At 40.0% G+C, this 13,627-nt stretch overlaps 1 protein-coding gene across 1 annotated transcript; it reads right to left on the reverse strand.

The window, feature by feature from the left end:
- Nucleotides 1-1,051: 1,051 nt before the first annotated feature.
- LOC6571244 (segmentation polarity homeobox protein engrailed) lies at nucleotides 1,052-6,412 on the reverse strand. The gene is made up of 3 exons (XM_001997412.3): nucleotides 4,791-6,412; nucleotides 2,660-2,757; nucleotides 1,052-1,823 (listed from the first exon to the last, which is right to left on the reverse strand). Exons 1-3 carry the CDS (start codon nucleotides 6,289-6,291, stop codon nucleotides 1,575-1,577), a joined length of 1,848 nt encoding a protein of 615 aa, XP_001997448.3. The 5' UTR covers nucleotides 6,292-6,412; the 3' UTR covers nucleotides 1,052-1,574.
- Nucleotides 6,413-13,627: the final 7,215 nt, after the last annotated feature.

Consider the following 13,627-nt stretch of genomic DNA (forward strand, 5'->3'; position numbering starts at 1 on the left):
AGTATTAATTATCCACTCATTAAAGTTACTAAAGAGTTTATGATAATAGCCTAAGGCTCTCATATTAATACTGGAATAATAAAACAAAGCTCTAATTTGTCAGCTTAGTTCAATAAGTTATGAAAAACCGTGAATCCGGGTTCGATTCCATAGAGTTCAGTCTCAGCAAAAGGTTGTAAGGGTTATGGCTTTTTAAAGTCTTGTTAACCTATATGTAAAACATTTTAATGGCAATCCATGGCAAAGCCATCAAATACAAGCTTATAAATATAGTTTGAAAATTTGTGTTTGGGTCGTAAAATGTTACGTTTTAGTCACTGAAGTAAATGCTGTATGCAAATGTGGAATTTATACCCCGAACACGTGTATAAAAAAATTAGGCTAAATAATGTAAAGGAAGGAAGGTAAAAGGAAGGATCTCAACTCTGGAGATATTTCGTTCTAATGGATTACCTTTTTATTTTTATATAATACTGATCATCTCTTTAAGTTTCATGTAAGATCAGTTGAGGAACAAGGAAAACAATTTTATTTTCACATTTTCCCAATTAAGCAGAGACAACAGCCGGCATTTTCTTTATAGGTACAGGATATCTCCTAGCAGAGCTCTCTCAACCAGAACATTATTACGTGCTTTTTTTTCGACTTAATCCATTTTCCATTAAAGGCGCATTTTCGAAACAAAAATTAAGATTCATTTGTTTTTAAAAGTCCAACCAAAGTCGTTGAAAAAAGTATTCAACTCGTATTTTTTTCATTTTTTTTTATTGTTTTCACAGCCCGTCAATCGCTTGCCACTTATCGAAAACCATAAATTAAAAGATCGCATTAAATAATCTTTTGAAATAGTTTTTTATTTAATTCATTTTTTTTTTCAAGTTTTCTTGCTGGTGTTTTTTGTTTTCTTTTGTTTTAGCACAGGGATGTCAATAAATTGTTTTTTTTTTGTGTTTTATTTGGGTGCATTTAAATTTGTATTCATATTTCTTTCGTTTCTTTTTTTTTAAGTTTTTTCAGCGATAACATTTTCGTTTTAGCAGCTTAGAAACTAGAAATACTTCTTTTTAGTGTGTTTCATATTTTTTCTCTAAACTAGAAATTAAGCTAAAGAACTTTTAAATTACTTATAACATGTTAAGCATTAATATTGAATTATACATAAGTATTTGTTTGTTTTACTTTTTGTCTAGAAATAAGTGTAGATTGATAGATAGAGGAGTAAAATTGGGTTTTCTTGTTGAACTTTCGAGTGCAAAGCATTTAAGAAGCAGCTTGTTTCGAGCCGTAAGAAGGATAATAATACTTTCTATGTGGGTTAAATAAATACTCTCGTCAGCAAGAACTTAGATTAGAACGTTGAAGCTTATCAAATACAATACGATACGATACGATACGATACAATATAGATATAGTTATATGTATAGATAGTTGTATATTACAATTATATCACATGAACACTTTTGTACATCGCACAAAACTTTACAAAATCCATTTCCTTACATATTGCACACACTTGGAACCAGCCGGGAGTGGGGGAGTTGATGTGGAGATGAGGGGGGAGATGTGGAGCCTTCTTACGGTATCTGGCCGTTCATGCGCATCTCGAGCTCCTCCTCCTCTTTGGTCAGCGGCACCGTCGTATGATTGTACAGACCCTGGGCCATCAGTTGGAGGGCGAGGGGATTTTTCGATCCAGTCGACTTCTTGATTTTGGCTCGCTTATTCTGGAACCAGATCTTGATCTGTGCCTCATTCAAACCCAGCTCTCCGCTCAGCTGCTGGCGGCGTCTTTCGGTGAGGTAGCGATTCTCATTGAATTCGCGCTGTAAATGAGACAAACAGAAAGAGAAAGAGAGAGAGAGAGAGAGAGAGGTGAGATTGTGTGGATTGGATGCGCAATAAAAGAGGCAACTAGGGTCGGGTCAGGTCTGCAGAAAAACAGTACAACGTTATGAAGATAGGCACAGGGCTGAGGCAAATCAATTATTTGCGGTTTAGTTGAAAGGCGACGACTGTGTGGCACTGTGCGGCACTGTGTGGCAGGCAGTGTGTTGTGAAATATGAGCATGTCTAATTGGTTTAGTCGAGGACACTGTGGACGACTGGACGACTCGGTGCGGTTGCCAGGTCGCCAGGATGCACGCACAGCGGGACACCCACCGTAAAGTGTGTAAATATTTTGGCTATAAATATGACACAACAACTAACGAATTCCGCCTCGCTAGATACGTGTGTGTGTGTGTGTGTGTTTGGCTACATTAAGAATGTAATGTGCCCCAGATTTAATTTTCATTTTTTGCTAGATATACTTTCTACATTTTCTTTAAAGAAACATATTTTTAGTGAGTCGAAATTTAACACTCTTTTTAGCATATTTAGAAAATGTTTTGGAAATATATTAAATATCCAATTTGTAATGATATCTGTTCTGCTTTGTAGAGTTGTAAAAATGATATACAAAAATATGTAACAAATATGCACAACACAAATTAGAAATAACCTTTCTAAACTTTCTAAAAAAAACCCCCATTCTATTTCAGTAATGTTAACCCTGTTTTTGACAAGACAAAAGTTCTTCTTTTGATAACAAAGAGTATATAGATCTGCTAGATTCTATATCCCTACTGTATATGGTATTGGGTGTGATTGTGATGCTTACCTTGAGGCGTGCCAACTGTTCGCTGGAGAAGGCGGTGCGTGGACGCTTCTCGTCATTGGTCTTGTCCTTTGGTTGCTTGGGGCGACGATAGCGGGGTCCTGCAAGAAGCCAAAAAAAAAAGAAAAAAACGAAAAAAGCAAATAGAAAGTTAGCATATTTGAATATAATCCCACATACTTATGTCTGCATATAATTAATGATATTAATGGTTTAATTAGCATATATATACTCGTGGTATGTGTGTGTGTGTGTGTGTGTTGAAGTTGCCTCGTTGCTTTCTCAACGAACGTTGTGGCATGCAACGTGTTCAATTTGTCAGCTGTCAAACTGGCGTCTAACTAACGAACGACAGGCAGACATGGAGAAGCCAGTTTCGGGGAAGGAGCGCAGGGAGAGAGAAATGAGAAACCATCGTTGGCCATTTTGCGAGGCAGACTTTAATTAATATGATGAGCGTTTGGTCGGAGTGCCAAAGTTGAACAGGCCTGAAAACAGCTAAAGCTGCTCGGCTCAAAAGCCAAGATTGAAAATGACTCAATAAACGCCGAGCTGCCAACTAAATAACTAGCTGTGATATTTAGCTAATTGGCAATGGAAAAAAAAGGTTTCTCCCTCTCTCTCTCTATTGGCCACTTAATTGCCAGTTAGACGATTGTTAAATGCTGTTAATTGAAAATTTAGTCTTGCTTATTTCTCATTTTATTTTTTTCTCTTTTTTGTTGTTGATTTGGTTTTGGTTTTAACACATTGTAAATTATAATTTAATTGCTGGATTGCTTAGATAATTTGTTTAATCTCGCTGCGAGTAATCGTCGGCTATCAACGCCTTGTTGTTAGTTGTAGTCTATCGACTCTTTCTATATACGATTCCATCGACACCAAATTAAAAACCCATTTCGAGTCATAAAAAAGCACTTAACTTGTCAATTAACGCATCGCAGTAATAACACACTCTCACACACCAACACACACACACACAACACACACATGCGTAAAGAGAAAAATGATTTTTCCTTTTCCTCGACGGCTTCTAGTCTTCTGTTTTTCTGTTTCTCTGATTTTAATGGGCACTCTCGCAACGGGGCTCGTCAATCGTCAGCGCATTTGAGTGTCTTGCACCAAAATCAGAAATTCGTGACCTGTGACCTGTGACCTTCGAACCGATACATGTTGTCACATAAAGTGTCAGCAACAGCAGCAGCAGCACCAGCAGCAGCAGCAGCAGCAGCAGCAGCAGCACTGCGTGCGGCCAAAAGCGGAAGGCCTCCCTCCCTCCCTCGATCCCTCCCTCACACCATACAGAAGAAGAAAGCAAAAAGAATACTCTGCCGACAATTGACAATTGACAATTTAGAATTGAGCCTTTGGATTGGGTCTCGGACACTGTAATTGTTGCAATGTCCTTCGGCATTTTATGACACACAACAAACCGATGAGGCAAGCATATGAAAGGCTGCCGCTCGCATTGGGGGTGGTCCCTGCCTCTCTCACTCCACAAACAACAAATATCATTGGCGAGTCTTGTGACGGCCATTTGAGTGTAATTTATAACTAGCTGTAGTATGACAGACTTAACAAATAAGCAGTTGAATTATTGATGCATAACCTCTGTAGAGTCTCCATATTAGATAATAATAATATGGATAATAGATATAATCGATCAGATAACTAATTGCTTGAGTGCATGAAATCTATGTTATTATATTAAACGAGTTGCGTTAGTTCAAATTATTGATTTACAATTCCTATTAGCTAATGCCAGAATTTCAGAATTTCAGAATTTTTTAATTTGCAACACTTAATGAAAATTATAAGTTATAATATATAATATATTAAATGTTATATTTTATACTTTTATATTATAATTTGCTGAAAAACTTCTTTGAAAGCAAAAGGCTTCGGGTTTTCTTGCTAATATTTCTCATTTAATTAAAAGAAGACTTTAAATTTGAACTAAACAATTGAAATATGCCGCAATTTAGACTACATTTGTGAAATGGATCTAAGAATATATTCTAACAGGAGTTTAGCTCAAGGACAAATTTAGATATTTATAACGAGCATCATCATATAAATCCTAACCCATAAAAAAGTATCTCGAATCTTTTATATACATTTTGGATATACACACCTGAGCTGGGACGATCGCTGTAGCGGGTGCAGTAGACCCACGCTGGCCACATCTCGTTCTTGCCGCCGTCGGTGGTTGTGGAGCCCGTCTCGGAGCGGGTGTCATCCGAGGATTCCATGCCCGAGTCTCGACTAACCGCCGAGGGTGGTGGAATGGGCTGGGGACTGTTAGCGGCATTGGCGCCACCTCCATTTGCCAAACGACTGCTGGGCGAGGAGTTCAGCGAGCTGGTCGACGAGGAGCAGCCCGATGAGGAGGCGCCACTGCTGCTGCTGCTGCTGCTGCTGGCTGCTGCGGAGGAGGAACTACTGCTGCTGCTGATGGTGGAGGCATTCGAGGCGGGCGGTGGACTGGCCAAATGACAGGCGCTGCTGCTGCTCGAGGATGCGGCACCAACTGGTGTCGTCATCGCCGTCGTCGTCGTTGACTGGCCGATCTGGGAGACCGTCTTGCACAACGAGCCCAACGCGGACTTCTCCATGCCACCCGACTCCAGCTTGGCCGTCGGCGGCAACACTGCATTGGGATTATTGTTGGCGGCACTCCGTCGCAGGCGACTCTGGACGAGCTCCTCGTGGATGCGCGGATAGGCGGCGGGATTGAAGCAGTTGAGCAGATTGGCTCGCTCCAGCATCATGGCTGCTGTGGCCGCTGCGGCGGCTGCCTGCTGCTGCTGCCTGCTGAACTCCAGCAGATCCACACGCGTGAAGGCGGAGGGCGTGGCAGCTGCAGCGCGACTCGCCTCAAAGGGGCGAAAGATGAAGGATGCCGCTGCTGCGGCAGCCGCCGCCGACGAGGAGGAGGATGTGGAGGATGAGGTAGAGGAGGAAGTGGATTCGCCTTGCTTGCATTGCTTGGCAGCATCGCCAAATCGATCGCTGAGTATGTTGGAAATGGAGAAGGCCAGCGATGGCTTCGATTGTTTCGACTGCTGATGAGCTGGCGGCGGCGGCGGCAGCCGTGCGGAAACCGAAGCCGTGTCATCCACATCAATGTCATCGTCCTCCTCCTCATCGTCCTCGGTGGCCGTCGTATTGGCCGTCTGATTGTGGAAACTATCGCCCATTATGGAATCGTTCTCCTCCTCCTTGATGATGGTCAGCGTGGAGGCGGGCGTGGAGCAGGCGCCCGTTGACTGGGCACCCGGCGAACCGCCCGCACTCAATCTCTGCTGCAGTGCAGCCGCATGCAGAGCAGCCGCATCAAAGTTGGCCGCCGGATGATGAAAGACGCCGGCAGCCAATTGCTGCTGATGCAGTTGCTGCAACTGTTGCAACTGGTGCAGATGTTGCAGTTGCTGTTGCTGATAGAGCGAGGCAGCTGTTGCCACAGTGCCCGGCTGCAGGCTCATATCTAAAGCTGAGATTGCGATGGGTAACGAGTGAATCACTTGATGTGGATGCTGCTGCTGCTGTTGCTGTGGATGCTGCTGCGGTGTTTGTGGTTGACAACCTGGTGGACTGGGCGCTGTTTGTGGACTGCAGCGATCCTCAAGTGCCATTTGTTGTTATCACTTTTGTATATATGTAACAATTTGCAATTTCAATTTGTTCTTCTTTGGATTTATTCTTCACTTCACACGAAAAATGCACTTTGCGGTTTGTTTGATTTGATTTGATTTGCGTTCGTTTCTCGTTCTCGTATTTTTCTTGTTGTTTTGTTTTTTCTTTCAACTTGCTGTTGCTGTTATTCCGACAACTGCGACGCGCACGTCTGTTCCATGCGAGCTCAACGACTAAATTAACTAATCACAGTTGGCCGTCGCTGCGACGAAGCCAGCAGAAGCAGCCAAAGCGAACGATTGAACTGTCAGCGACAGAGCGAGATGGACGACAACTGTGCTGCCTGTCTGTGTGGCTGTGTGTGTGTGTGTGTTCGAGTTCGGGTTTGAGCATGCGAGCGAGCGAACGAACGAGCGAGCGAGCGAGAGCGAGAGAGAGCGAAAAGTGTCTCTCAATGTTTTCTATGCGGTGACAGTGACGAAGACGTTGCTCAAACTTCGAATAACTGTTGAACTGATCGATTGGCAGAGCTCTGCTCTCTCTCTCTCTCTCTCTCGCTCTCTCTGTGTTGGTTTTGTTGTGACACTCGACATTGTCACCTGTAATCTGACAGCGAGACAATGTTTTCCAGTCAGCGCACACTGCAAGAGCGAAGAGCCAACTGCGAACCGGTTTGCAGCAATTGAGTATTGAGCAAGAGGTTTGTGCTTGCTCGCTCGCTCGCTCAATTTTGATTGCTGGCCTGCTCACTCCGCCTTCGCCACAACGACAACGACGACAACGACAACGACAACGTGACACGAGAGCTTGGCTTGGCTTGGCTTGGAGCTCGCGCTCGCTCGCTTGTTAGAGCTCGATATGACTTTATTATTGGGAGCTGTCATGCGGTTGACAACTGTGTCGCTGTCTGCGTCTGCGTCTGCGTTTGCGTCGCTGCTCTCTCGCTGGCTGATTGGGGCGTTGCCTGATTGTATTTATATATATATGGCTGGCTCGCTCGCACACACATGCGCATGCGAAGGAAAATGGCTGCGTTTTGTTGGTTTTGCTAGTTGATTTATCAAAGCGCGCTATCTCTGTCTCTGCCGAAACGGTTGAGTGATGCTGACCCACTCCCCCTTCACCCAACCCACACCTACACTATTCATATATAAGCATTTAGTTGTGTTGATTGTTGTTTTTGGCCGCAACGTTTCAATCTGTGTATGCGTGTATGTGTGTGTGTGTGAGTGTGTTGCCTGCAACAACTTTATCGACACCCAGCAGCAGAAAATGATCGACAACCGGCCGAGGCGGGGAGAGAGAGAAAAAGCCGATATTAATTGGCCACAATTTACATACAATAACAAATTTAGATATTTATCTAAATCGAAGTATTTATTCATTTTTATTTATTATGAAATCACAATTCATTTCATTGCAATTCGATTTGATTGATATTTAATTGATTTTTAATTTATTTTAATACTCCATCGAACTCGTATTAAATAAACATTTATTTTTTTACTATATCTGCCCCGCTGCCAACGAAGCGTAGCCCATTAGCGTCTCCATCTCAAAAAAATGAAGCAAAATAAATAAATAAATTAACTTTCGATTTGGCATTGATCAACAACAACAACAACAATAATGCTCTAATCAAAAGTCACATCTACAAAAATGTGAAACATGTGTTGGCCAAATATTACATTCATAGCTCCTAATATATGGCACTTAAATCAAAACTGATTCAAAACAAATAAATTAAGCATACACGATGATAAAAATATTCAAATCGCTAATGAATTTCATTATTATTGGTATTTTACTGCCAATATTTGACCAATGAATTGTGTGCGGAATTTGTGATTTATTCTGTGATTAGCTTAATATCGAATATCAATTTCGAGTTCGAATGGAATGCTTTCCTGTTTGCCGTTTGAAATGTGCCACAAACGACATAATCAAAACAACAAAAGGCAAACGCCCAACAAACAACAACAGCATCTCTTCTATTTATTTAAAAAATTTGTTGAACCTGTTTTGTTTTGTCAATCGCACGATTGATGTAATTTTTATGCGCATTTTTATTTGAATTGAAAACATATTTGAACAGTATTCGAAGACGTTTATCAAAATATTGTCAAATTAATTAAAAAGCGATAAGCGATAGGCACATTAACCGTTTCGGAGTTAACCGTTTCGAAAGACTCGCACACTTCCAGTCCCGTTTCGGCAGTCAGCCATTACGCGCGCGCCCACTGGAATATCGAAAACATACACATACACACACACACCAACACACACACAGACACAAATTCGAACTCGACGCACACACAGCTAGCTGACTCGCTCTCGCACACGGACTGTGAGTGCGCTCTCTTCATAGCAATGGCTGCTGCTTCTGCTGCTGCTGCTTGCCGTCGGCTCTCAGCTGGGCAATGCGAGCAGCTGTTGATTTTTCCCTTTGCAGTCCCTCCACCTTAACCACAGCCCTTCCCCCTCCTCCAGCACCTTTCTCTTTCGGTTACGTTTTTATATTGCGATGATATTCAATTATTACTGTTGTCATGTTTGTTTTGTGCATTGCGGGTTGGCCACAAAGGGTTAAACAGCCGCCGACAGTTGCGTAAAAACGCGTTAATTAAAGTTTTTAACTTGTTTTTGATTACACATGTACTTGTTTTTCTTCTTCTCCTTCTCCTTCTCTCTCTCTCTTTTTTTTTGCTTTGTTAACGATGCTTAGAAAGAGAAACGAGCTTAGGGAGTTGTCAGCTGCTAATGAGCTAGCCACATTCCCCTCCCCCCTGCCTCTCTCGCTCACTCTTTTTTCCCATTTGGCTACTGTTTTTTTGTTGCCTAATGATTTGGTATCTGTTATAAATTGTTGGCTCTAGGCAAAAAATACAAAGAAAATAAATGAATGCCCCCAAAAACAAAAAGCGAGTGCAATTCACAAACGGCAAATGAACTGCACTCGGCTTACGGGTATGTTAATCTTAATTGCGGCAACAACTCAATTTGGCCAACGACACTTCCAGCCAGCAAAAATCACGTTTGTAATTAGCGCCAGCATATCTCATCTTATTTTATATATGCAATTTTTGTCCATCTTCCCAGCCAACAAAACAAAAACTAAAACAGAAAAAAACAGAAAAAAAACAAATGTCCGACACTGCGCCCTTTGGCGGTCAGCGATGCTAAACGGTTTCTCTATTAGTGTGTGTGCGTGTGTGTTTGTGTGTGTGCGTGTGTGTGGGTAATTTAAAATTCATATTTTAGCCACAGCAAGAAACGCGTAAATCCGTGCATTGGACTTGTGCTGAGTGCCAGCGGATGGCGGCAAGAGTTATTAATGATGTACAGCATCATCATCAAGACCCAACAACACACGCAACACACACACACACACACACACACACATATACACACACATACATATATGCACACACATTAGCATTAACATATACACGCAAAGAATTTAAAGACTGCTGATATAGTACAAGAAATTGTAATAACTGTTCTTATAACAGCTGCCAATCAAAGCAGACAAATTTGAAGATATTTTACTGCCTGAAAGTAATATTATTATTAATGAGTTTGGCTAATCATCGCAGCAAATGCTGTCATTACTCTGAGTCACCTGCAAACCATCATAATAAAATAATAATTATATAAGGTTATAGTAACAAATTATAGCAAATTATAATAAATTATACATAACTCTAGCAATATCAATTACTTAACGTTAGATTTTAATTAAGATGTCCAATGATATAGAATGAATCGACAGATATACTGAAAAATCTTTCGATAAATTAGTTTTCAAATAATATTTACCTCAGCAAAGAAAGTATGAAATATTTTCGTGACTTTTAAATTAAATATTTCAACTGTCTTCAGAAATAAGAAAAATAACTGTTTACAAGCTTAAACACTTAAAGAAAGTGATCATTAAATAGTCTACTTTACACTTTAAAAGTCATACAAATTCATGTCAATATAGGCTTTAAAAATCATTTTAAATTTTCCTCAAAATACATTTGTTATTGTTGTTGCTGTTGTTGTTGTTGATGTCGCCTTTGGTGATTTTAATGCGTTTAGGGTTAAATGTTAATGAACTTGTTGATTATAAATTTGACTACTTTATTTGCCAACAAATAGAAGAGCAGCAATCAGATGCGAAGAGGAGCGATGAGAAACGAGGCTTGAAACGGGTTTTTGTCGATTCGCAAGAAATTGTTATTAGTTTATGAACAAATGGACCCCTCGAGTGATTTGGACTTTAAAAACATTTTCAGCTTGGCTCTTTTACGAGTATTAAACAATTCTGAATCCGTTTTTATGTGCGACCAAAATGAAAAGTTATAAAAAGATATGTATATATATAACCAAAGTAAGCAAATAAACCGAGAGCCATATATTCTTTATGACTTCATCACTTTGGGGCAGACACGAATTTGAATGCGTTGGCCAGTTTATCAATTTGGCCAACGGCAAAAAAAGAGCGAAAAATGAGAAAACAACAACGCAACATGTTTTCAATCAATTAACAGATATTTAATATGCGCTTGCTGTTGCTGTTTTTTCCTGTTTTTTTTTTAATTTTTTATTTTTTTGCTGTTGAGTTTCCGTTGCAGTTGTTTTTGTTGTTGTTTGTTGCTGTTAAACAAACTCGAGCTGCGGCTTTAATTTGCGGTTGTAATTCACCAAAATTGCTTTTCTCAGCTAATTTGTCAATTTGCCTACGCGTGGTTTTTGTTGGGCATCATTTTTTTTTTGTTTGTAGCTGGCTCGTTAAAGTCGTTAATTGGAAGCTAATGTTGAAGATTTGCTTAATATCTTACTTTATTGTTTAAACAATTTGCTCAATTTGCACTTTCGTTTCCTGATTTTGTTGTTGATGTTGTTGACGTCGCTGAAATTGAAATTGAAAGTTAACATTTTGGCATTGTGAAAGCGTAAGTTCAAATTATATATAATTAAACATAATCATAATGAAAAGAAACCTTTTTTAAAGTCACATAATAATAGATTAAAAAATTAATGTTATCTAACATATTTAGTCGAATAATTATTCAATTACATGTTAATCACCATGATATAAATACAATTTAAAGAGTCATAGATGAAAATAAATTAATAATAAAACTAAATAGCAAACATAAGTTGAATATCAAGTTTGTGTCTTAAGTCTCTTTTCTAGTATATAATGATTTATTTGTGAGTCTATTTTAAAGCGAAATTTCAAATAAATTTAAATAAATAATTAAAATAAATTGGCTGACTATCAAGTTCGTGTCCTAAGTCATTTGTTTGTGACTTACACATTTTAAAGTTTAAAGTTAAAGTTCAAATAAAGAATTCAAATAAATTACTTATACATGTCTCGTGTCCCAAGTCTTTTGCTTAGAGTTTATTGATTTAAGTGTTAATTAATTTTCAAGTTATATTTAAGATAATTAAATAAATGCCCAAAATAAATTGCCAACACATGTCGAACTAACGAGTTCGTGTCCTAAGTCTTTCGTTTAGAAGACCGAAACAATTTTCCAGGAAATTGTTGGCCAAAGCTGATTTTGCAGTAGATTGCATAAGCCAAATACCCAACAGCAACGGCAACAACGGCAACAACATGGTCTTAACACACTTTTGTGTGGCCTAATCCAATAAAAACTTAAGGCGATTGTTTTCATGTTTTTATTGTGTGTGTTTGCAAACAGGCCGAGTAGATTTAAGGGATAACTGGCCAAATCTGTAAATCTGTAAATTCGATTAAACCGCAAAGCATGAAAGCAAGCCGAAGGCATTCGAAGACGAGGACAGCCAAGGACTCGCACAGCAAGTGCAGCGATTTGGCAGCAATTTGCAACAGCGCCACGGGTTGTCCTCGCACAAAGGAATGGACCTCTGCACGGCACAAGGTCCTGTTCCTTTTTTGTGTAAATAATTGTGTGGTTTTGAGCGCAGTCACAGAAGCTGCAAATCAGTCGAGCAACAGCAGCAGCTGTAAATGACTTTAGTCTTCGACTCGTCCTTGACTTGGACTTGGCATCTTTCTCGTGAGTTGCTAATGATGCTCTATGGCATAAGGACATATACTAATTTCATGTTGCAGTCTCGTGTAACAATCCAAGGCCAAGTTAATGGAGGAGTCACACGACCAGCAGCAAAAGGCAGCCGCTTGGGTGGCAATCGCAATTGTCCTTGACCAAAAGGAATCGACCTTCAAGTCGAAGCAAATCATCCACTTGCTGAGCGGCTGCTCAGCTGAACTTCAAACGTATTTTTTTTGTTCTTTATCTCTTCGTGGCAGCCATTTTCTCATTTTCTAAACTGAAAAATAAAACTAATTTATGAAGTGAGCGAGCAAGCGAGGGAAACAAATAACCCGAAACAGAACCAAGAACAACGTTAAGGGGCAACCAAATGGAACACAGAGAATTAAAATCATTTATCATGACACCCAGGCACATATAAAGTTAACATTGAGTACTTTCCTCCAGCTACGGGAGTCGCCCTAATGATGCCACAGTTTCCAGTTTGGGGTCGCCACAGCTGGAAAGCGAGAGAAATCCAATAACATTTTAATAACAAAGCGCGCCCCATAAACAAGCGTATTTCCATGGAATGAAGCCCAATCCACACGTTCAACCAAAAACATCCCAACCAAAAAAAAAAAAAACACCGAAATTGTATCTATATCTATTCAAGCATAGATCCAAAATAAATAATTAGTTACAGCTACGCGCCTGATTGAGGATTTGTATTGGAGGATTGCGGAGGTTGCGGAGCAGCCAAACACGCCCTCAAAAAAGGCCGCAAAAGAAGACACATAAAGATAGATACATAGATACATTCACAAGATGACGTTTGATACTGGACCCCATCAGAGATTCTCTCTCTCTCTCTCTCACTATCCTCCATGCCATAACTGAACTCTACATGGTTTCTCACTTATGTACATAAGAAGAGATCAAATTAGTTGTGTGTGTGAGTGTGTGTGAGTGTGCGTGTGTAGATCGGTCTGCGATTGTGTAGTCTGATTAGGGTAATCAATTTTTTATTTCAACCAATGCGCTGGCATTGGCCATAAATTAGGCAGAGACCCTCTCTCCCATTGGTGATTGGGTCCGCCGTCTGTGACAATTAGTATCTTTGATTTGTTGCACAGTGTCACACCAGCTCGACATTCTTGTGTGGTGTGGGGCAGAATATGGGTATGGCATATTCATTATCAATTGTTAATATTCATGCTATCAAATAAAAATGTCACGTATGAGTAAGATAAATGAGTGGATTATGAATAGATTAAAGTAAAAGTATAAAATTATAATTTGAATAGTATATTCCTTA

This window comes from Drosophila grimshawi, unplaced genomic scaffold (genome assembly GCF_018153295.1).
Source record: "Drosophila grimshawi isolate 15287-2541.00 unplaced genomic scaffold, ASM1815329v1 contig_1367, whole genome shotgun sequence".
Taxonomy (NCBI): Eukaryota; Metazoa; Arthropoda; class Insecta; order Diptera; family Drosophilidae; genus Drosophila; species Drosophila grimshawi.